The sequence below is a fragment of the Brienomyrus brachyistius genome, chromosome 13 (assembly GCF_023856365.1).
Source record: "Brienomyrus brachyistius isolate T26 chromosome 13, BBRACH_0.4, whole genome shotgun sequence".
Taxonomy (NCBI): domain Eukaryota; kingdom Metazoa; phylum Chordata; class Actinopteri; order Osteoglossiformes; family Mormyridae; genus Brienomyrus; species Brienomyrus brachyistius.
Window position 1 is genome coordinate 20,424,397 of NC_064545.1, and position 24,262 is coordinate 20,448,658.

The window sequence follows — 24,262 nt, forward strand, 5'->3', positions numbered from 1 at the left end:
TCTCATGAAAGCTTGCTTGGGCCTTTGGGCATAGAATCTCATATTGTCTCCAGTCTTCTCTCCCTCCTGCTTTTCTACTGAATATGGAACTTGCGTGTATAAATGAAACGACCTTCCCTAATAATCATTTTCAATGCTCTTATTCATTTCTAAAGCTTCCTCGGAAAGGCACTTTCATCTATTATGGTATAGTTTGCAAAGACAGGTTTTTATGTCTGCTATTAATACAGCTTAGTTATTTATTTGTTACTATGATTGAAAAGTACAAGGGAAGCCCGCTTTGTGGAACTCCAGCTAACTTGTCATCGTATTTGTCAATGTCTGATGCTAATTCTGGAACCCTGGAGTGAGGTCTGGGACAGGAACATGACACAGACCCTTTCAACTGAGCGTTCAAAGGCTTCTGACATGTCTGTCTCCAAGCAACCCCCCCCTCCAAAAAATAAAATAATAATAAAAAAAAAAAATCCATTCTGGCTGGTTTCTATGGTAAAGTAAAGTATGGTGAAGTAATTCAAAATGTGAAGCCTCAGTAAGTGGATAGTGAAAACAACTGGTAACCAACAGTGCACCCAACGCGGGTTTCAGAATCACCTCATATCTCGTATCTTCTCTAGCATCAACAGAATGGAGGCAGCAAATATCATGTAAGTTTAGTAACTGGGTTGCTGTGTCTCTTGACATTTCTGTGAGCACTGAAGGTGCAAAAAGTCTTGGGAAGCGTGTTTAATTCAGTAAATATATTACAAATGTAATGGTTTAATAATAATAGTTATTATTTTATTGATTTGTTCACAAAAAAATATGCATCACGTTGCAAACAACCAGTATTTTTAAGTTAAATATTCATTTCAAGTTAATAATACATTGAAACCCAAATTATAATTCCGAATGAGCTGTTCTGGGTTGTTGCACCTTTGCAATAGAATAAAACACCAAACATTTGCCTTTAGTAACCCTTTGGGAGCCATTGAGTACAATTGCAATTAATATCAAAATGGCAAGAGCAGAGCTGAATGTGTCAATCAAAAAATAAGATGTCTATGTGGACAATATGTGCGGATACGTCAAAAATTGCTTTGCCAATGGACATTTGTTACGAAGCTGATAATTCTGCAACATTTTTACAGAATTAAGCAAGATTCCCAGGACTTTCTGTGAATGCTGTAGCTCAGGTCCATGTTGTAATTCCAACCTCCAGATATCAAGCTAAAACCTAAATGCTGACTGCAGCCTGAGCTTCCGCTGTGGTGGAGTACCCAACCACCCTCCCTCACTCACCCTCAAAACATTGTGAAAGCACTTTTATTTTCCCACTTGGGTGTCTTGTTTATAACCACAGGAAACAGCAGTACCACAAACATCTTGCCACCTAAACATTTTCAGGTGGCATTCGTTATTGAAAGGTTGTAGACTTGGTTTTGGGTACTACATAAGCTGACAAGGTTTCTTCGTTTCTGAAGCCGGTGCTCACAGTGGCGCAGTGGTTAGCACTGCTGCCCCACACCTGCCGCCCTCCCACTCCACCCACTCTCTAGCTAGTGGGATCCTGGCTCCTAGCAGAGTGAAACAGAGCATGGCTGTATGCCACACTGCACACGGCAGCTATGTCCCTGTAGGGCTCGGCAATAGTCACCGAAAGCCATATCTCATGTATTTTAACTCAGATTCGTTATACACGGTATATATACAGTACCAGTCAAAAGTTTGGACACACTTGCCAATAGAGAGGTTTAGTTGTGCTATTCTCTAAATTTAGAAAAATTACAAAAACATCAAAGCTAAAAATTAAGATTAACAAACATGGAATTATGCACTGACCAAAAAAGTATATAACAGAAAGGGTTAACTGCTTTTTTCTTGAGGGGGAGGGGGCGGTTGGGTAGCTCTGGGGGTTGGGATTTGGAAGTTTGCTGGATCTCATCCCGGGGTTAGCAGAGTTGTCCCACCATTGGGTCTTTCAGCCCAATAGTTCCAGGGACTGGTTGACCTAACTGCCTCCTCTCTGCCTCTTCCATGAGGTGGTCTCCTGGGATGCTTTTCTTTCACTCTCTGGTCCAGCTCCTCCAGAATCATTTCTGCTGTGTTTAGGTCAGGTGGCCAGGTCATGTGATGTGACGGTATCACTGTCCTTTGTAGGTTGCTTGGTATGTCCCAAATTTTGCCTGATACTTATACATATATATATGTGTGTGTGTGTGTGTGTGTGTGTGTCTGTGTATTTAGGTAGGTACTTTCTATTAAATGGGGTATATATTTCATTCTAAGTCAAAGCCACATGTAGAACGTCGCTAACATTTTTATTAAAACGGTGTGGTCAAGACAGGGTTTGCTTCACAGTTGAGCTATAACTATTCAGTATAGACATTTTCATTACTGCGAACATATAAAACCAAAAATATATTGTGCCTATATCTGTGTTGCCTGGCTCCAATAATGCAGCTTCAACATAAAAGCCTTCCTGACAGTTCATGGCATGGGCTCTAAAACAGCAGGGTGAATGTTTATGAACAAACTGGAAAGACGCTCATTTTAAGTAATTCCTCTCCAACAAAATGAAAAAATGCAAATTATGATATTTTTAACCTGTAAGCCATTTGTCAATGTCTTAAAACGTAAAGAACTAAGCAACGGTTCATTGTCTTTCCCCTCGTTCTCCTTCCCCATATTCACTAATTGAACGGTATGATTTTGCTGTGGATTCTGTTGGAAAGTCACAACCAAAGTGCTTGCATTGTTTACAACCAGGAAGGAGTATTACTGCTTTCCATTGAAAATCTTTAATAGAGCCCTAATCTAAAAGCATTTTATGTAAAGGGTATTGTATTATCGCATACCTCGTTTTGAAAGTATACTGGTACACGGTAACTCCCAGGCCTGTGTCCCAGGCATTTACACCTGACGTGACGGTGTAAACCCTAAGGAGCAGCTTTGCAGGGCTCTTCAACGCTTACTGAACCAGAGCCTAAGCCTATTAGAGGTGCCTAACAAGGACAACCAGATGTCCTTAACATCTACTGACCAGTGGCTAGGGTGGCTGGGTAATCCATATCAGGGAGTATGCTGTGAGCTAGGACAGGATTTGTACACTACCATTTCGATTAAAAGGACTCGGATTTCTCTTAAGCGCTGACTTCTTGCCGTGTGCTGATTGGTCAGTCTCCTTTAATCATGCATGTGCCACTAATGTTAATGTTATACAGCTGGGTGAGTCTTTCAAGCAAGGAACCAAAGCAGTCAAAGTGCAAAAAGAACTGAACTATTCAGCTGAGCACGGGAGCCTTTGAGTGTTAAAGTGGTTCGTACAGCCTGAAGTAGCTCAAAGTGTCCATCCTGAAATGGTTTATCAGGTCACCGTACCAGTGGCCCGTAACTCACACATAATGAAGACCCCAGAATGACATATATTGCTCCTTTTCTATTAACTGGTCAAGACAGAACTGGACTGGCTGCAGTTTGCCTAGCAGGAGGACATTGGAGTGTATGATGCTGCCATTTGCTTGCTGGGGAAGCATTGGCCTTCTTCCTGAAGGATCGTTGATCTAACTATTGCTTTCAATGCCATAGTTAGGGCAATCTGAGGGGGAGAAGCTCAGTTTGCTGCTGGTGGACATCCACCACAGCCAGGATAACAGACTAACTGGCAGACCACGGTTTATGTAGTTTATGAAGGCACATGGGCCCCACAAGGGACTGTACCGTTCCCTTTTCTCTTCACCATCCACACATCAGCATCATTTAGACGAAGGACTCGTGCCACCTGCAGAAATTCTCTGACAGCCCAGCAATGCAGCAGGGATGATGAATACTGGGCCTAGTAAAGGAGTTTGTGGAGCGAGACAAACTGAACCATCTGCATCTGTGCATCAGTCAGACGAAGGAGACGGTGGTGGACTTGAAGGCAATTGTCAGTGAAGACATGGTGCTGCTGAAGACCTACAGGTATCTTGGGGTGCACCGAGATGACAGACGGGAGTGGAGGATTAACGCAGAGGCTGTGAAATAGGAGGGTCCAAGTCACCTGTACTTCCCGAGGAGACGGAGGCCCCTCGGTGTGCGTGCAGGTCACTCCCACATGCCTGCCACTGGTCCACTGTTGCCAGTGCAGTCTTTAATGCAGTGGTGTGTTGGGGCAATAGCATCAGTGCAGGTGATGCCAAAAAGCTCAACAAACTGATCTAGAAATCCGGCTCAGTTCTAGGAGTCAGTCTGGATTCACTGGAGATAGTGGGGGAGATAGTGGGGGAGAAGGAGGCACTCGGGATTCTGCAGATAACCCCCCCCCCCCCCCCCCCCCCCATGAGCACTTTCAGCTACAGACTAAGGCAGCAGTGCTGCTCCATGCAGTGCTACATAAGGTGGCTCCTACCTTTGGCCATTACACTGTACAGCAAATCACCCTGTGGTGGGGGGGGGCGATCTGAATGGACCAGAACCACTTAGGCACACTGACAAAACAAAAAGTGCAACAACTGTGCAATCAAATTTCTTTCTGAGTCATTACTACAGAATTCGGTGTTATACGTTCACTGACATTATCTTATGTCTGTCAGTTATTTATTGTTACTGTCTAAATGTTGTTTTTCTCACTAAATGTGTGAGATTTACTACTGTAAACCTACAATATCCTGTGGACTTAATAAAGTCTATCTCTCTCTCCGCCTCCCTCCCTTCCACCATTGAGTTACTCGTTTAATGTTAACATAACATCGGCACCCATTATATAAACTCCTCTTGCTTCCGAGTTTCTTCCCCCATAGACAAGGGGATTTCTAAATTGTCATTCTCAGCACTGCAGGTTAAGTTTAATCAAACTGTAATCATGCTCACCTGACCCCCCTCCCCCGCCCCGCTCCCAAACTGCCCCTATCAAAGCCAAACACAGCACACTCCCTCCAACTCTGTTATACTGTTTGACTAACAACAGCGTGAGAACAATGAGGACTTCATCGCAGGTTTCCATTAGCCCTGTTTATCCCCTATTTTCCCGTGACCCTACTATTTACTTTTTTAAATAAAATAGCTGATCCCTCGTTCTTCCTTTCCTGCAGAATATGTGAAACTGCACAGGAGTTAAACAATACCCTACGCTTTCAGGAAATACAGACAAGAGCGTCATACAATTCAGCCCTAAACATAATAATGATGCATTATAATTTCGTTATTTTTTCCATCCTGTATTTCTGTCTGTTCAAAAGCGTTTTTTTGTACCGGGGGATGTAGGGGATATCTGAAAGTCAAACTAACAGCTGTGTATATCGTTGTATTGCGAAGATTAATTTTTAAAAACTGTATTCCTAAAAATTCCAGTATGACAAAGACAATAAAAATAAAACCGGACGCAAACGCGCTTTAACATATATGCGTGTTGTTTCCGGTCTGTTTCTTGTGTTTATTTGGTTTCCTATCAACAATGTATGGCGGCATCTGTTAGAAGACGATACTTAGTTTATTCTGACCGTTTATGAAACAAAGCAAATAAACAGCTGTATGGAAACGCGGGAGAGCAGACGGACGGAGCAGAGCGCAGAAAGGAGAAGCGGCTACCAAAAGAGAGAAGCTGACCTGGTTAATTAAAGCCATCGTGCACATGTACCCGAACAAAGGAGCTGTAAATGTCCAGTGAAAAGCTGAGGATACGAATTCAAGCCCTGTGCCACCGCAAGTAACAACATGCTTATGTGGGCTAACAAACAGAAATGTGCACGTCCCTTTGGGCAGATGTTTGCAGAAGGTGGGGGCTGGAGAGCACACATGAGGGCGCAGGGCGCCCTGACATTATGGCATCATATCCGTAATCTGTATCCATAATTATCTATTTATTACCATCTGTGTCAGGTCTTGGTGTTAATACGACCAAGACTGTGCGATTAACCCCAGTATTGGATGGTAGCAATGTCGTTGAATTCAGCACTGGTTTGAGTAGTTGTGTTTTGCCAGTGGTAGTGCAATACGCACAAAGAAGTCACATATTAAAATACGGGGTGTGAAGTCAGTGCATACCCTGCTCAGATGTAGAGCCCATCTTCCCTGGTGGCAGAATCCCAAACCGCCGGCAATTTATTTTTCGCTCCGTTTGCCCTTTTTATTGTTCGCGCTGTTTGCTGCCTGCGCTTTGTGTGTTTAGCACTGTGTATTATGTATGTTCGTCTATGCACTACGTTGTTTCTGCTGTACGTATGCGCCAGAATCCCCAACGGAATCAATAACGTCCATCCTAATGTAAAGCTTTCTCATAATTTAGAAATGCGGGCATTTTGATGTGTTATTCAGAGATCATGGTCATTTATCCCAAGGCAGAAAAGGCATTTGTGGGGGATGGACGGACATTCGGTTTTACACATATGGAGACAAATGTGACAATACGTTAGTAGCTGGCAGATATATTTGCATTAAACCAGAACTCCAAATTGATTCATCTAAGAGAGGTAGACCATTAACCTGTACAGAACACTGTGTCATGAAAGGGTTGATGAAAGAGAGATTTTGCAAAAAAGAGATTTTGTCCCCTCTGGTTTAAATCAGCCAGATCAAACATACTGGTATACTGGTTTGACTGGATTGCTCGGGGGTCTGCCGTGTGATTTTTTTTTTCCTCAGACAGAAAGTGACAGGATAGTGGAGAGGAATGGACCCCCCTGCCCCTCTAAGAAGAGATGGTGAGAAAAAAAACTGCCATGTGTAAGTGTTACTATCAGACACTGAAGTGAAAGGATGGGGGAGAGGATGAAACAAAGAGAGAGAGAAGAGGCTGATGATTAGAACGAGAAAGAAACCAGCGAAAGCCATAGAGAATGACAGGAAGACACTGAGGCTGTGAGACGGAGAGAGAGAGAGAGAAGGGAGGGGTGTAGGAGAGAGGGCGAGAGAGAGAGAGAGAGAGAGAGAGCTACGGGGACAAAAAGGGTGTGAACACGCTCGTACCCCCCTCTTGGTCCTGTCTTGTGGCACTGGCCACTGGTACGAGTGTCTCTTTCAGCCACAGAATATTTAAAAGTTGGGCAAAGTACACGGCAGCAACAGGACCTCCCAAACAACTGGCCTTTGCACCCCCCTCCAGCGGTGGCAAGACAGGGAGCAGACCTCCACCATCATCCAGTGCCCCCCTCTCCCCCAATCACTCCTGCCGAGGATCAGCATGTGGATTTTACCCCCGTTTGTCGCCCTGGCGTTACTGGGATTCTCCCGCTCAGGCACACTGGATAGCAAGATTCCCGGTGAGTGATTCCACGTCCCTTTATGTCTGGTGGGGGGGGGGGCTGACAGGCTGTGGCGTGGCTGCCGGCACACGTGCGGGAGCCGCGTCGGGGTGTGAGTGCATGCGAGGGCGCGCGTGTCTGTGTGAGCATGTGGCGGAAGGCAGCCGGGGGATCCCAGTGCGCGGAGGAGAGGGGAGGCATGCATGCTGTGGCGCAACTCTGGCGCCTCCGTTAGACCGAGCGGCGGGCTTTGACCGCATGGGTCCCCCGGCGCCGCTGAGGCAGACACAAAGAGGGCCGTCGCTGCTGGGCGACGGCGAAGAGCAGGTGGTGTCGCCGCGCCTCGAATCGCTTCAGTCGTTTCCAGTCACTTGATGGATGGATCTGACTGTTAGTACCTTTTCTGCCGGCCCTGGCGTGATCACTGAAGCCCACTCTCTCTCGCTCCTGTGTGGGTACAGGCAGCGTGGGGGTGCTTTTCCGTGCCTTTTTTTATTTTCATTGGTGGGGGGGGGTTTGCCAGGGTTTGGGCTCACAGGAGAAGGTGGGGTTGAGTCAAACAGGTCTCAGGTTTTATAGACTGTCTCTTGGGCTGTGAATGCCAGGAAGACATAATGTGCCCCCCCCCCCCCTCCAACCCCCTGCACCTCCTCCCTGGACTTATTGTTAAAGCTTCACCATGGTACAGCTGTGGGGGCAGACCGTTACAGGAAAGCAAGAGGAGGGTTGTGCTGGTGTGTATTTATGGGGGGGGCGGGTGCTGAACTTTCAGTTTAACCCCAGTGCACGTTCCTCACTCCTGGAGTCAGCCCACAAAGCAGTTAGCTGGGGGTGAGCTTCGCTGTGCTGTGGGGGGGCATACACAGGACTCCCTGGGTGAGAGCTGGAGTCGGGCAGATTTTCCCGCTTGGTGCACTGGTTCATCAGACAGACGGCTTCTGCCAATTAGCGGCTGGGTCTTCACAGTCACGGTGATCCCAGCACAGACCCAGTGCCCGGATTAGCCCCCCGATCACGCTGGCTGACAGAATCCATTTGCAGCTTCCAAGCGTGGAATGAGCTGCCATTTTTCGATGCCTCTAAAAACGCCATCAGCGTTGGCGAGCCGCGTCAGGTCCGGCTGCCCTTAAGCAAACAGAGGGAGCTGCCAGTCACCCTGGGCTGCACACAATAGGCGACGGTCTCCTACCACACCTGCATGGAGACCACGGCGAGAATCCTGCTGCTTTTTTGGTGACCCGCATCTCATCTGTGTCTGGCCCCCCAGCGCTGTCTCCTTTCAATGGGATTGGGGGATGATATTCCTCAGAGCGTGACTGACGAGGCTAACTCTAGACAGTGGATGGGGGCCAGAGGCGCATTTCAGACATGCATTGAACCCAGTCACCCCCCCACACAAATAAACACGTGGCTGTGGGTAATATGATAGAATTCCGAAAATGCCCCCCTCCCCCGGGAGCACCAGGTCGGTGGGCATCCTACTTTCACCCTTTTATTGGCTTTAAGGGGTGAATCTCCTCTCGTATTTCGGGTGTCCAGTATCCCACCCGCTCTGACCTCAGCTGAACCTATTAATTACATCTTAAAGCCCTGTTTTTCATGAACTCTTGGCTCACTAACCCCCCCCCCAACCCCCCCCCAACCCCCCCCCAACCCGGCTCCCCGCCATATACACAGAAGTCTTTGTGGCTCCCGTGCAGCCGTTCCAGCGGGTGCATTAGCGCAGGCAGCCGCCAAGAGCAGGAGACGATTCGGGCAAGCTGACAGCCAAAGCGGTGCGTGCCACATCTTCCTGGCCAGGAAGCTGCCTCCTGAGTTCTTTTCCTTTGCCCCACCCCTTCCCCCAACCCCCTGTCACCCAACCCCGACTTACAGATTTTGTATTGAATCTGTGCTCCGCCATTTGAAATGTGCATGTTTTTACTGCAGAAAGTGTTTTTTCCCCACTTAATTTTGCTTCATCTGCAAAAACAAAAAAAATTCCAAAAACGGAAGGGTGAGGCGTCCGGAAAGGCAGCACAGGGGTGGCAGGCGGAGGAAGAGGACACACTGTTTACCGTAAACACACCCGCGCTGGCGGCGGGACCTCAGCGGTCGGCGGAGGTGCCGAAACACAAAGATTTTTTTTCTCTCTTTTTGTGACTCGCGCAGCTGGAGCCAGGGGAACGAGACCCGAAAGGGCATCTCATGTTTCATTTGGTCCCACCCGCGCACAGCTTGGGGGGGGAGGGGGGCACCTTCACCCTGGGGAGGGCCTTTCGGTCAGTAGGCCCTGTAGGAGAAGTGCAAGTGTTTAAGGATACAATACCAGAGCCGAGGGGGTCCAAAGACAGAAGGTTAAATACTAGAGGTCAAATCGCTTATCAGGAAAATATCAGATAAACAATGTAATGTGATGTGAACGGATCCTTATGGCTTAATTGGAAGGTTAATATAGCGGACATTTCCACAGTAAAGGGATGGACACAAATCGTCATATTCATTCTACTTTACATAAGGCTCATCTCTATATTTCTTTCAGTAGATACCATATCAGAGCGGGGGCTGCGGGCATTTGGTGCTGCCTTTGGGAGAATGTGGGGGGGCACGTTAGCAGTTGGGGCGTTTGCTCTGAATTTCCTATATGGAGCAGTGGATGCCTCGTGGTTCTGTTTGGTCCGTTTGGTTCGCGGAAACGCTTATTGCTCACACGGCCCAGGCTCCGCCCACCAGGTCGCCCACGTACGGCTTCTGTGGCGGCGCCGGGGAGCAGGGCGTCCGCCGGGCGCGGAGGAGCGTCCCGTCATGCCCTGAGACCGGGCCAAGCTGCTGGCAGACTTCCTAGCGAGTCCCATTACTATGGGGGCAATTTATCAGCCGATGTTGCGATTAGTGGGGATTTCAGCAGTTTGGACTTTGTTCTTTTAAAGGAAGGTGTGGCTCTTTCTCCCTTAACAGGACACAGATGCTTTGATGTGTAATTTACAATTAAATAGGAATCCAGCGGCGGGCTCATCATCCCTTCTGGGCTGGAAGTAATAACCTGCCCTGCCAGACAGAGATAAGCAGACCACCTCTGTGCATAAACACCATCCACAGCCTCGCAGGACTGTAGCTATTCTCTGTAGGCTGAAATGTTCTTTCTTCCTTGACCCACTTTCAAACTTTGGCTCCATTAATTCATGCAGGGCGCTCATGGGGAGTGACGGTGCACCTTATCTCGGAGCCATTTCTTTCATGGGTGCAGGTTGGCAGCGGCCAGACCCTGGGTACCATCAGCGCAATGGAATGGGGGTTTGGGAGCTTTCGTCTCCCATTTGCACGTCACACCGGTGTGGCTGACTGTGTTTCAGCAGGTCAGACCCAGCCGTAGCATTTTCACGGTTGCAAGACGAAACACAGCTGTGTCGTGTCAGCACGTACTGCACAGCCCACTGAGCAGAGAGGGTGAGATTTTCACAGTGGCTTCAGATGGAACAGGAAGCAGGGCTTTTCACCTATAGCTGACTTTGTACTTGTTTGCTTGGTTTCCATGGCGATGATCTTTTTGGCCTAATGAGCTTCCTTAGATCTGACGAGCCTGGAATCAATCTTAAACAAGCATAATAAATTATATTTAAGCAGGTAGTAATTTGATTTTAGGGCTAATCTGACGGGACCCAAGCAGGCAGCCATGACCGGAATGTACTGGCTCACATGGTTAATACAGTGCCTGAGGTCATAATGCCATGAAAGGGTGGCATTACCAGGGCGGGGGGTAATTCATAAGACCTCCGTGCCCCCACCATTCAGAAATCTGAACCCTGTGTTTTTGAGGGGATCATGTGGCCTGCATGTGGTCTCGATCAGTGCCGATGGGGGATATATCGCGACCCTTTGCCTGGTCTGCGACCACATGTATTGTATGTTACGCGTTACATGATGTCAGAGTTTGATTGAATTAAGTCAAACATTACCCAGGATTGAAAATTCAAAACACCAAACTTTCATTTCTTGCTGTTAAAATAGTGAGGGAAAATATCCATCTTTTTTCTATAATTTCTCACGAATTAGATTTTTTTTTATTTACACTGTGTAGAATAGTGCTGCATTGTGCACAAGGAAATGTATTCATCCTGTCACATGCCGGACGAATGGGATACCACACATATCCACGCCATACAGACGATTTAGCGACATCGCTTAGCCTAACTGCTAATCAGCATCGCTTAGCCTAACTGTTAATCAGCATCGCTTAGCCTAATCACCGGAGGGTCTCGGAGGACCTAGAGGAGACCCACATAACACAGGGAGAAACGCAGGCTTCACATGCAGCAGGACTTGAACCTGTAACATTGGATACATGAGGTTGTGGGGATCCTCCCTAAATTCATGTGCATTGTGTTAGATGCTTAAGGCCAGTATTTAAAGAACATCCAATAGTCTGATAGGAGTTAGAGCCACAGTTAAGTGTTAGTTCAAGTTAGAGAGCTGGACCCGATTGCAACTACAGTGTGAGCTGCAGGGCGATGGAGTCGTGATAATCTGCTATAACTGTAATACCCCTCAGCTGAATACTCAGAATGCTGGCTCACCTGAACGTTTTACATTCCGCTTTTCTTCATATTCATTGATTATATTTTTGTATTACTCTTTGACCGTGCCCTGCGATGGGTTGGCGCCTCATCCTGGGTTGTTCCCCTCCTTACGCCCATAGCCTCTGGTATAGGTTCCGGACCCCCCGCGCCCTGAATATGACAAGTGGTTACAGAAAATAGAGGGACGAATGGATGGACGGATTAACTTATTTGATCCCCACAAACATAATTCTAAAATCCATCCATCTATTCACCAATTATCCTGCCTACAGCCGCAGGGAGTCCTGGACCCTATCCCAGGTCACTTAAGAGCAGGTTGGAACAATTGCTCAGAGAAGTGTGAAACCTAGAGGTTTAATGTTGTCTTCCTTTCCCAGCGGTGGTTTCACGTAGCTGCAGCTATGTTGGAGTTTTCCATGCAGTGGGAGGCTTCCGCTACGCCCTAGACTTCCAGCAAGCAGAGAACGTGTGCAGGAGCCTGGGGACCACGCTGGCCTCCTTGGAGAACATCACAGCAGCCTACAACAAAGACATGGAGATATGCAGGTGGAGCTAGCGCAGACAGCACAGGCCACACCGACACCAGCAGAGCACATTCAGACGATGACTTGTTATCTACATATCTCTGTCAGATTGTTTTTAGTGTGAAATTGCTGTTACCATAACGATGCTGCTCTATCAACAAAAACAAATTCAGTTGTATTTACACCATCACCACAGTGCAACATCATATAAACAAAATATGAATATAAACAAAAATACGAATAAAATACAAATTATTTTACACTTACTCCTTCCTGTAATTATCAGGTACTGTAAGGCTTTTGCAATATTACATTTGTAATCCAGTAACATCAGTCATGTTATGATGTCCAGTAAAATCTTGTTGTTTGTCTGTAGATACGGCTGGATCAGCAATGGGAACGTCACCATTCTCAGGAGAACACCTCACCCCAACTGTGCCAACAACTTAACAGGAATTTTATATTATGTGAATACCTCAGTCCCCCTCATGCACTTTGACGCCTACTGCTTTGACGAAAAGGGTAAGGCCTTCTCTGTGAAACGTCCTCGGAGACGATAAAGAAGCTGTATGTTTTCCACATTGTTTTGTCAATAGCATTGTTTTTTTTTTAACTTTCAATTGTTTGATGTGTAATCCCTCTGTTTTTATGCGTGAAACTAGAAATTTTTTTTATGAGAGCAGTTCGGGTCATGACCTTTAACCTATAGTAATTTAAGTAGACAACAAATCCACTCCCACGAGGGGTTCTGCTGAGGTACCTGAAATCTTCTAAAGATCCAATTGTCATCAAATGGCGTAACGTGTACCTTTTTGGATGAACGCATCAGCTTAGAAAGCAAAACAGTTTCAGGGACCACAAACATTTCAAATTTTGTGGAGTATGACTTGTTGGACCATGTTTCTTGAGAGCTTATCTCACGTGATTTTCTTTTCAATATCAATCACAGCAATGAAGCTGAAAGAGATCATAAAATAACAAGCTAAAGCCAAACGCAACTCCTGAAAACGTGACAGTCATAAGTGGAATTGATGGGCAGCTAGTTTCTGTTCACGTTCTGTTAGAAAATGGTAGCGTTTGTTTGCATTTGAGCTCGCAGCAAAGGGCCTGAAGATTTTTTTGTTTGCATGGTTTTATGACAGATCTTTCAGACAAGAACTGCAGCGCCGCTTTCACTCGTAAAAACAACGACACGGACGATGTTCCCGCAGGAGATGATGCGATGGGAACAACAGGTGAGCCGCACGCCCGCCTGCAGATGTACTCAGGAAGTGCTTTGCTCGTCATCAGCAGTCAAGGGAAATTCATGACTCAACTGAAAAATAAAAAAAAATAATAAAAATGCCACAGGCTGTGAGGAGTAGGAGATTCGACACGTCTGTTTGCAGCATTAATGTAACACTGTGGTCTCTTCTGGAAAACCAAACAACGTAACAGGAGGGTGTTTTATGCTGGGTGGTGCGATGAAGATCATCTGAGAAAAAGTTCCCAGGTTCAGATCTCAGTAAAGACATTTTTTTTTTCGTTGATCAAGAATGCTACTGCAAACAATCAAAGATTCAAAAGGGATTATCTTGGCGATTAACTATTGTGTCAACCCCTCTGTTAGCAATTAATCGAGTTGTGAAGGTATTTTGGTAATCTGACACCTTAGTGTCTAAAGCAGTGTTTCCCAACCCAGTCCTTGGGGAACCCTGGACAGTCCACGTGTTTTTGCTCCCTCCCAGCTCCCAGCCAATCAGGAACACAAAATACCTGGTATAGGTGCGCTGGGAGCTGAGAGGAATCAAAAATGTGGGCTGTCCAGCGTTCCCTGAAGACTGGGATGGGAAACACTGGTCTAAAGGACATTGCTTCCTCACAGCAAGTCCAGTGAAGACCATGGAGACCAGTTTCTGGCCGGAAAGTGTTTCCATGCGGGAATGTTTATAAATAGTGAAGCTTTTTGCCTGCTTTTGCCTTCTGGCATGTCCTGGAGGACCAAATTATGATGAACAACCAAAACGTTTCTTTTTGCAAAGGTTAGTGATTTAGCAATTAGCTTCTTAGTATTGTACTACTGGTCCATATTATCTAACTAGATTTTGAGAGATTAGATTTAGATTTTTAGAGTTAGCACTCCGTAAAATGTTTCCAAACAAGTACGATTTTCTAAAGACTTCATGTTGTTGGTGGAAATTCTTGTTGTGCGCTGGAATGGGAATCTTTTGGATCAGCTTGTTGTCCCTTCCATTAGTGGCTCCACATTCACATAAACCATTTAAAAACTTATACACTGAGAAAGTAATTAGCAATTATGAGAATACAGAGCACAGAGATTCCATTGTGCTGTTTTTTTTAGATACATGATGCTAGACATTATGAGGTAATCGACCCGTAAACACAGACCCACTTTCTAACACAGCTCAGGGCGTTTGCTTACCTGCCACTAGAATGCAATATTTTTATTTAACTGCTGGCATGATAAACTAGGTAGCCGATTTCATACTTTGCATAAGAAATGTATGGCTAATATTAAATGACAATTCATTGACAGTAATCGATTGGGAGATGCTGAGCCTGTTAATGATGAATTCGATTCCTGCCCCCAGGAGTTAACATTTACATGAATGTATATCAGTGAGAAGACATGTTGTGTCATCTTTAAATTGCCCATAATTACCCGTATTGGGTTGTTATTCCATCCAAGTTGTCCCCTGTCTTATGACGTCAACCCTGGCTAACCCCGACCCGAAAATGACCACACAGTTATAGTCTCACTGCTTTAGCAACAAAAATGCTTCATTACTTCCCTGTGTCCATCGTTCCACTACAGAGACCGACAGTTCAGATGAGACATTTCAGACGTACACCTCTGCCACGAATGAGTGGGTCAGTCCCTCAGATTCCGAAGGTGACACTACGGTGATCCCTGACCCCGTGACATTCACAGAAGCATATAAAAGCCCCAGTCCAACAGAAACACAGAACAGAACAGACAGAGGAATTGAGGTGGAGGACAGGTATGATGTGGTCTCCACGCTACCAACGATCAGCATCACCTCCAGCCTGGAAGAGGAATCTGACGGCATAACCGGATCAGGGACACCGCCGGACGAAAGTACCCCGACGTCTGATGTGTCAGACAATATAGTAAACATACAAGGTAAAGTTGAGATGTATTGGTGCAGCTGTTGAACAGTATGTGATGAGAGTAAAGTTGGCTATTTATTTTTTGCTTATGGATGTAGGACGTGAGGCTGGTGCCCACTGGGAACTTTTGTACTGAAATTATAGTTATATAATTTATATTATAATTATATAATTACATATTATATAATAACATCTATAGTGAAATTATACTGAGTCATAAGTAGGAATGAAAATAGGAAGGAATTGGATGGGGAGGACCTGTGCCCCCCAGTGTTTTATTTGGATTAAGACATTCATCCCCCACCCCCCCAATAAACATGTCTTAGCATTTAAATTGTGTCCCCTCCAATATCAAACTCACTACTGTACTGTTACCTCCATGCATCTCCCACCTGCTCACTTATGACTTGGTCCTAGAAGGCTCTACAGGGTTAAATAGATATTAGGACATGCACAGAAAATGTCAAATCATGTAGAAAACAAAAGGTTTCAAAGAGAAGTGCGAAAGCCTCAGTTCTCATCCAGCCTTATCGACACATTCTTATTATTAAATGAAGAACAACTTTGCACATATGTTTACATTTCGCAGTTTGGTAGTCATGGTAATGGCAGATAGTTCCGCGGTTCATCCCTGCGGTCTAAACCGCCCCTGCAGAAAGAGCAGCTGGTGGAGAACTGCTGCTGATGATAAGGTGCAAGACTGGAAGGTTAAAGGTTCAAATCCTGACCTGATAACTGAGTGCTAAGCTGGGAATTGGACCTCCACACCATGGTCATACACAACACGGTCAGACTAATAATACTACTTACCACAGTATCACCAAACGGGGAGCAGTACTTCACAGTCTACCATGCACGTGCTGAATTACTTTCAGAGGATTCGAAATTTACTGGGAAAATTAGATTAAACCCAGAAACTTCCTAAAGGTGAGCTTTGGGCAGTTCTGAACAGCTCTGACCAGAGAACTGGAAGGGTCTGGTTGGCCATTTATGATCAGTAGCACTACGACGAAATCACGCACAGAAACAAAATCTGCTGCGCTTCCAGTTCAAGCACGAGACACAACTAAAAAGTCAGATCTGGAGAGGAAATGCCCCCTCTAGTGTTCAGGGCTACAATTACACCAGGTAATAATAATTTACAAACCTACGTAGGTAAAAGTGCAAATAATGTGCCAGTGAGGTAACATTAATATTTTTAAACGAATTATTATTTTATTAAACTTTTGGTCCATTTAAAAACATTCTGTATAATATAATAAAGATTTACACACATCAATCTATTAATCTATTCAGGAGATTGAATGGATGGATGGATGGATGGAGGAAAGGAGGTAAAGAGGGTGGGAGGAATATCTGTTATTAACAGGGTTTAGTTAAAGTGTCTCTATATTGTTTTACCACAGATAAACAGAATCGCATGGTACCGGGTGGTGGAGAAACCAAGAATAATAATGGGAGCGTACCAGGTGAGTGGTCTACATTATTAAAAGATGGGAACATATTAGGTGTGTGGTCTATGTTCTTAAAACATGGGAATACATCGGGTGAGTGGTCTAAATTATTAAAAGATGGGAACATATCAGGTGTGTGGTCTACATTATTAAAACATGGAAATATATCAGGCGAGTTGTCTGTAATACTAAAAGCAAGGAACATACCGGGTGAGTGGTCTTCAATATTAAAGCCTGGAAATATACCCGTGTTTGGTCTATGTTATTAAACCTTAAGAAAATATCAGGTGAGTGGTGTATAGTACTAAAAGATGGGAACATATCAGGTGTGTGATCAACGTTATTTAAAGATGGGAACATACTAGGTGTGTGGTCCACTTTATTAAAAGATAGACCACTCACCTGGCATGTTCCTATTTTAGTGTTTCCTAATCTGGTCCTCTGGGACCCGCAGAGAGTCTGCCAGGCAATTGGGAGGGAGTAAAATAATGGACCATTTATGGGCCCCCGAGGACCGGGTTTGGGAACACTGGTCTATGTTATTAAAAGATGGGAACATACCAGGCGTGTGGTCTATGTTATTAAAAGATGACAACATATGAGGTCTATGTTATTAAAAGATGACAACATACCAGGTGAATGGTCTATGTTATTAAAAGATGAGAACAAATGAGGTCTATGTTATTAAAACATGGGAACATACCAGGCATGTGGTCTATCTTATTGAAAGATGACAACATATGAGGTCTATGTTATTAAAAGATGAGAACATACCAGGTGAGTGGTCTATGTTATTAAAAGATGTAAATGTACCAGGTGAGTGGTCTACTTCATTAACAACTCCAGCCCAAACAATGCTAGAAGCCAAAACACTCAATGCATATTTTCTGTAAAATATTGATCTTTTTCCTATTTTAATATGGTGGGTCCCTGTCGATGTGCCCTTGTCTCACTGACTTGCATCCTTCTGTCCCCAGACTGGCTGATCATCTTGCTCGTGGTCTTGCTGGTGGTGCTCATCGTTCTGGCAGCTGTTGCCGTTACGAATAGGAAGAGGTGGGTCCACAAAACTCATAATCTGGCTGCTGTATGAAATATTTATGTACTTTAGGAGCAAGGCCACACCACAAACCTATTCTGCTTGACTTTTATTTATGTAAGATGTGCACTGAATAATTAGCCACGTTTGGATGTAAATCCTCCCAGTTGCACAGTACCATACGTATCTAGTTGGCAAGGTGACGGGTGATGACTGAGATGTTCTTGTTTGTTTTGTGCTGTGGCAGATGGTGCGGAAAACATCAGACTCTGATGATCACCAAGGATGGAGGTGAAGGGAACGGGGCAGCGGCCGGGGCTGGAGCCAGCTCGCGAGCTGAGGAAAGAGAGCAGGAGATGGTGACGCTGATGCACAAGGAGGACATCCAGGAGAACGGCAAAAAGGAGGATTTCACCGTCATTGCTCTAGAGGAGTCACCAGAGAAGGCCGAGTTGGCGTGAAATGAGGGTGGGATGACAGGGAGGGGCTTTAGGGAGGCGTGGCCCGAGCAAACCTGGGTACTTGGCCTATACCAGCAGATGTTTTGATGTATGGTTTGGTCTGATAAACGTGATGCAGTACTTAACTTGTTAAATGTGTATTTGAGAGGGAGCACTGACTCATTTAACCTGCTGATTAATCCAAACGTACCATCACTAGCCACCCTGAAGCAGATCAAAATCCAGACTTGCTGTGGCGTGTCTTCTAGGTCCAAGAGCTACATAAAGCGTGAGCTAAGGGGAGAGCGTAGGAGAGGTTGGGTGGGTTGATAAGGAAAAAAATCAGTTGGGGGGGGGGGGTATTACTGGGAGGTGAACTGAAATTCTCAGAGGCCAGGGAATGAAGGAAAGGATGTATATATATATAAATATGGTATTTTCTGAATCACACACCTGAAACAAGAGAATTGCAGACAACCATCATGACAGGGGTAGGGTGGGATGGGGGGGGGTAGTAATACTAGTTGTACAGTTACAGTATACTAGTTGACAACTTTACAGGATAATCTACCGTTGTGCAAATCATTTCTAAGTGATTGCTTTGAGTTTTATTTGTATGTTTCTGTTGGTGTGCCCTGTGGATTGGGATGTATTTTCTGTCCCTGACTGTTGACTTTTTTGTATTGTTCTGTATATACTGTTTGTATTTTACAATTTGTACCCCATTTAGGCTCCATTATAAAATCAGATGCCGGTTCTTTTTTTTTCTTCTCTCATAGTAATTTAATTAAAAAAAATGGAATATGAATGTGTGGGTGAATGTTTGTGATGCGGCACGACATTCGCTCGATGCCAGAAAACTCCTCACACGCCTTGGCCAGAATTCTAAATGGCGTGACCTGATTTGAACAATTAGGTCTTTCAAAAAAAAGAAAGCCTGAAAACGCGTGAATAACTGCATGCCAGATGGAGAAACACGGAGACACCAGGGAGGATGTGAAATGCAATCATACTTTGAGCTGCAGCGCCAAACCACGCACTTTACACGCGTGTGCACACGTTTGTGACAAGTTTGGTACATGAATATATACACTCCCTGAGAAAAAAAAGTTATGCACTGAGACCGAGTGGTGGAAATTAAATGAATCTGCACGTGGTGAAAGGTCATGTGACTCTATCGTAATGATTATAATATCAGGTCAAATGGTTAGCAGTGTGGGTAGACTGCTGGTCCCATGTCAGTAAGGTGGGGCACCCCTCCGGGCCTGGATACATGCAGCGACACAGTGCGTAAGAAAGTCGTGCAGCCGTTGTATCCTATCCTGCAGCAAGTCGGCCCACAGTTGTTATAATTGGCCCTTGAGATACTGCAGATTGGCTCTGAGTTGACGTCCAAACTCATTCCACACATGTTCGATTGATCGGGGAACCTGGCTGGCCACGGGAGGACCTCAACATGACACAGACAGTCCATAAACACATGCCATGTGTGGATGGGTGTTGTCTTGTTGAAAGAGGGTTAAGACATGGACGCAGGATGTCACTGACGTAGCGCTGTACTTCAACATCCCCTGAATCACTAGCAGAGGTGTCCTGAAGTCATACTCTATGGCTCGTATCTTTGCAGGGACCATCCATCCATTAATTCCTATGGGAAAAACCATAACCTTAACCCCCACCCAGCCGTAACTTTAACCATCTTTATTTTATTTAATTCATTTTTATAAAATCAAGGTTATCCAAATGACCTGAAAAATGTCCCCAAAAGTAACAAGTCTTAGCACACTTTGGGGACGTTTTGGTCCCCAAATGTGATCTATGCAAACCCTCACACACACGCGCACACACACACACGCACACACACACGTTACATACCAAACTAAATTTTTTTTGTAATGGATTATAAATTGAATTGCAGAAATATTCAGCTGCCCGAAATGGCATATATTTACGATACATATATTTATGTTTCATATTTCAGAAGTAAAAGGCGAACAGCAGCTGTTCTGTTATTCACTACAGGTTTTATTCCCCCTGGTGGAATCTGGCATCATATTTCAGCCAATTTCTCCACAATCCGTGCCTGAGTCAGCTGACTGAAAGCTCTGGGGAGCTCAGTGTGTATTGATATTCGAACAGTGGGCCACTTGTTTGGGAGCCTGGCACCTGTCCATGGTGGCATTTACCCCAAGGAAGCCTGAATGGCAGTGCCACACTTCTCTCTTACCCCCAATCTACTGGCCGCCCCCCAGCAACTCCCTGCCCATGACTCTGTCTCTTTATTAAGGGGGGCTTCACATAGCATTAAGAATCCAAATTGCTTAATTCGTAAAGCAGTGAACAGAAACAACAGCATTTATGCTCATTCAAAAGGAATGTGTGAAACTTACTTCAGATCCAAATTAACCTGAGAGCAAAAAGAATATTGTGAAATGAAATAAATATGAATACACATTAAATGAAAAAGATTAGAAGTAAAATTTTGCTGTCATTGATCTGGAGAGAACATGCCTGCCATTGGATCTAGGTCATGATATAGGTCATTATTAGCAATGTAACATAATGGAGAGCAGCCATCTGTAGCTAAGCAATAATGTCTTTGTGTGTGTATGCAACACATGAAATGTCACTGGATGCAGCTGTTTTTCTGCCTAGATATCCATCCATCCATCCATTTTCCAAACCGTTTATCCTACTGGGTCGCGGGGGGTCCGGAGCCTATCCCAGAAGCAATGGGCACGAGGCAGGGAACAACCCAGAAAGGGGGGCCAGCCCATCGCAGGGCACACTCACATGTCACTCACATGCACAGTCACTCACACATGCACACCTACGGGCAATTTATCAAGTCCAATTAGCCTCAGCATGTTTTTGGACTGTGGGGGGAAACGGGAGGACCCAGAGGAAACCTCACGACAACATGGGGAGAACATGCAAACATGTGATCCAGGCGGAGACTCGAACCTGGATCCCAGAGGTGTGAGGCAACAGTGCTAACCACTGCACCACCATGCCGCCCCATTCTGCCTAGATATGATCAATAATAATAATTTTTTAACGAAAATTAAATGCCACATCTCAAATACACAGTTCACATGATTTCGTGGAAAGTGTCGGTACCAATTTGCCGATAAATGAAATAAATAAATAGCATGAATCTTTTTCAGAATAAATTCCACAAAAATTTGGGACAATAGCATCTAACCACATTAATTGGTGATATAAGAGACATAAGCAGGTACTCCCCTGAAAAATTACCATTGCAACAATGTCACCACTAAGGACGGACTGAAACAGAAGAGAAAGAAGCAGTCAAAGATCGAAGGGGAAGGAATGTACAGATTTGGTTGTATATTTTAACAATATTTTCATGCGTGACAAATTTCTATTGACATTCCATCCAGGAAACACTTAAGCCTTGCCCTCTATATTGCTAAAGTAAGCTCTAGGTGCCCCCACATCCATAAGTAGGTAGGTGGTGGGTGGATGGATGACTGCAGTCCACAGACTGGCAGTTATGTGACACAGCATCTCACATGACTGCCATAAATCATCCATAGTGTGAGTGTTTATATATGTGCCCTGGGCTGGACTGGCATCACTTGAGTTAAAATTAGAATGAACTATATTGATCCCAGAGGGAAATTATGGAAAAAAATATAAGATGCTTAATGAATTTAAGATTAAGGTTAAGAATATTGATCCCGGAAACCCTGGAAGTTTCTGGATAAGGATCCCCATACTTTATGTGCATTGCTGGCTTGGATGAGTTACAGGCCCCTCTGTAATCCTGTAAAAATTACGTGTGACAAGTTGTAAGATGAAAAGATAGACATGTACAAAGCCGGGGCCTTATGTATAAACGGTGCGTACGTACGAAAATGTTGCGTACGTCCATTTCCACGCTCACGTCGAGATGTATAAAAACGAAACTTAACGTACCGCTACGCACATTCTCACAGCAGCTCCAGACATGACGTACGCACGTTCCTGCTTGGTTTTGTAAACGGACGGCTCCCAGTGGTAAGTCATTGCAACTGTGATTTCCCTTTTTTAACTTGCAATCATGACGTTGACTTTATTCAATACACCGACAATAATTGTATGTTGTTTACGTTGTATGGCACCTGATTTTTATTCAATATGTAACAATAAAACGGTGCAGAAAATGACCGAACTATTACAACTACCATAGCAACATAAGCAGCGTTATTGGAAGACGTAGCTTATGGAAGTAGTAGAACAGAGCGTGTATTCAGGGATCATGGTTATTTAGTCAATACTAAGTCACGCCATGCTAGCTGTATGGGACGGGATAATCCGCTTGTGACCCAGATATATAATTTTTTCTTACGTTGTGGTTGAACAGGCAAACATTAAAGCGCAATTTGCATCGATGTCAGGTTTTCCCAATGTAAAAATGTAGCCATCGACTGCACTCACATTGCTATAAAGGCACCTTCAGAGAACGAATTTGCTTATGTAAATAGAAAGCACTTTCACTCTATTAATGTACAAATTATGTGCGATTCGAACATGCGTCTCATTAATGCAAGGGCGTCGCCGCCATTAAATCTGAGGGGGATGTGTCCCCCTCACATTTCATAATTATTCGTAGCAGTGGGGTGCTACTATTCAGTTCACAAGAAGTGTCGCATTGTACACGAATGTTGCGTGCTGCATAATCTGGCACAAAATCGTGGCTTGCCGGTATCTGAAGAGTTTAGGCAAGATGAACCTGAGCCACCAAATTTCCCGCCAAATGGAACAGCATTACAGCTTCGTTTGAATGTATTAGCAAGAATGTAAAACAGGTAACCATACACCGCATTTATTTTTTAACGAATTATTTTAATGTGTTGTTAATATCACACATCTTATCATTTAGATGTTTTAATTCATTGGCAACATCTCTTACAGCATTGACTATCGCATTTTGTTGACTGCAGCACAGCTTCAGTTAGCACTCGGCCGGGTGGTCGTCCCCGGTTTCTGAGGCACGGGAATGTGTGCAACCAGCACCCAAAGATGTGCTCGGCACAGCAGCACCATCGCCGCCTGTGTCGTCCTCAGCACTGGGGGCACCTCTTGTACTATTGTCTCTAAGAATACACAAACAGAAAAAACAAAAGGCCTCCGCCTGTGCTGTTAAGACTCTTACGTTGAGCTGCCACTTGTTTTGTCACGTCGACGTTAATGTCCGACAACTTCTTTTTAATTTCGGCCACCGTGCGAATAGATAAAAACACTTCTAACTGACTCCGCCAAGTTCTGCCGCTCCGTCAACTTTAGTGCTGATGCCACTACTTAAACCACCAAATAATATCACTTTTCCTTTCTCGATTTCTGTTAACATGACCTCCACTTCTAACTCACGGAAATACTTATTTTTCCCATGTGGTTTATCCATTGTTGTTTAATAAAAACAGAACAAAGCGGGTATTTATACAGATTTACATATGCAAATATACATAATTATGGACTGGTCGGGGGGGGGGGGGGGTGGCTGTGGGCTCGTTCACGTATGTGAAATTTCACGCTCATTAGAATTTATAAAGGAAATGTGCGTCGATCTGTGCTTACGCACAGTTTTATGCATCTGGATTTTTTCTTGCTTACGCACATTCCTAGTTTTGTCCATACGCCATGTCTTAGTGTGAATTCTACGCACGTCATTATACATGAGGCCCCTGCTGTCTTAGATAAGTCACGCTATGCCAGCTGTATGCCAGCAGATATAGCGGTTTGTTTCTGTGGTATATTCTGCCAAATCGCAGGTCAACCTACCACCAGGGGGGGGGCGGCTTTTCCAAAAGTTGTAAGTTCTTGAGAACAGGGAAACCAAGGGTTAAACTTTGCAACTTTTGTCTATTGCTCCTAATTGTACGGTTGATTGTGTAAAAATATGATACTGAATG

At 44.7% G+C, this 24,262-nt stretch overlaps 1 protein-coding gene across 1 annotated transcript; it reads left to right on the forward strand.

The window, feature by feature from the left end:
• The first annotated feature begins 6,844 nt into the window (after positions 1–6,844).
• Positions 6,845–19,152, forward strand: cd44b (CD44 molecule (Indian blood group) b). Its single transcript, XM_048972123.1, has 8 exons — positions 6,845–7,217; positions 12,133–12,301; positions 12,656–12,801; positions 13,422–13,514; positions 15,095–15,424; positions 16,818–16,880; positions 17,843–17,921; positions 18,152–19,152. Exons 1-8 carry the CDS (start codon positions 7,139–7,141, stop codon positions 18,363–18,365), a joined length of 1,173 nt encoding a protein of 390 aa, XP_048828080.1. The 5' UTR covers positions 6,845–7,138; the 3' UTR covers positions 18,366–19,152.
• Positions 19,153–24,262: the final 5,110 nt, after the last annotated feature.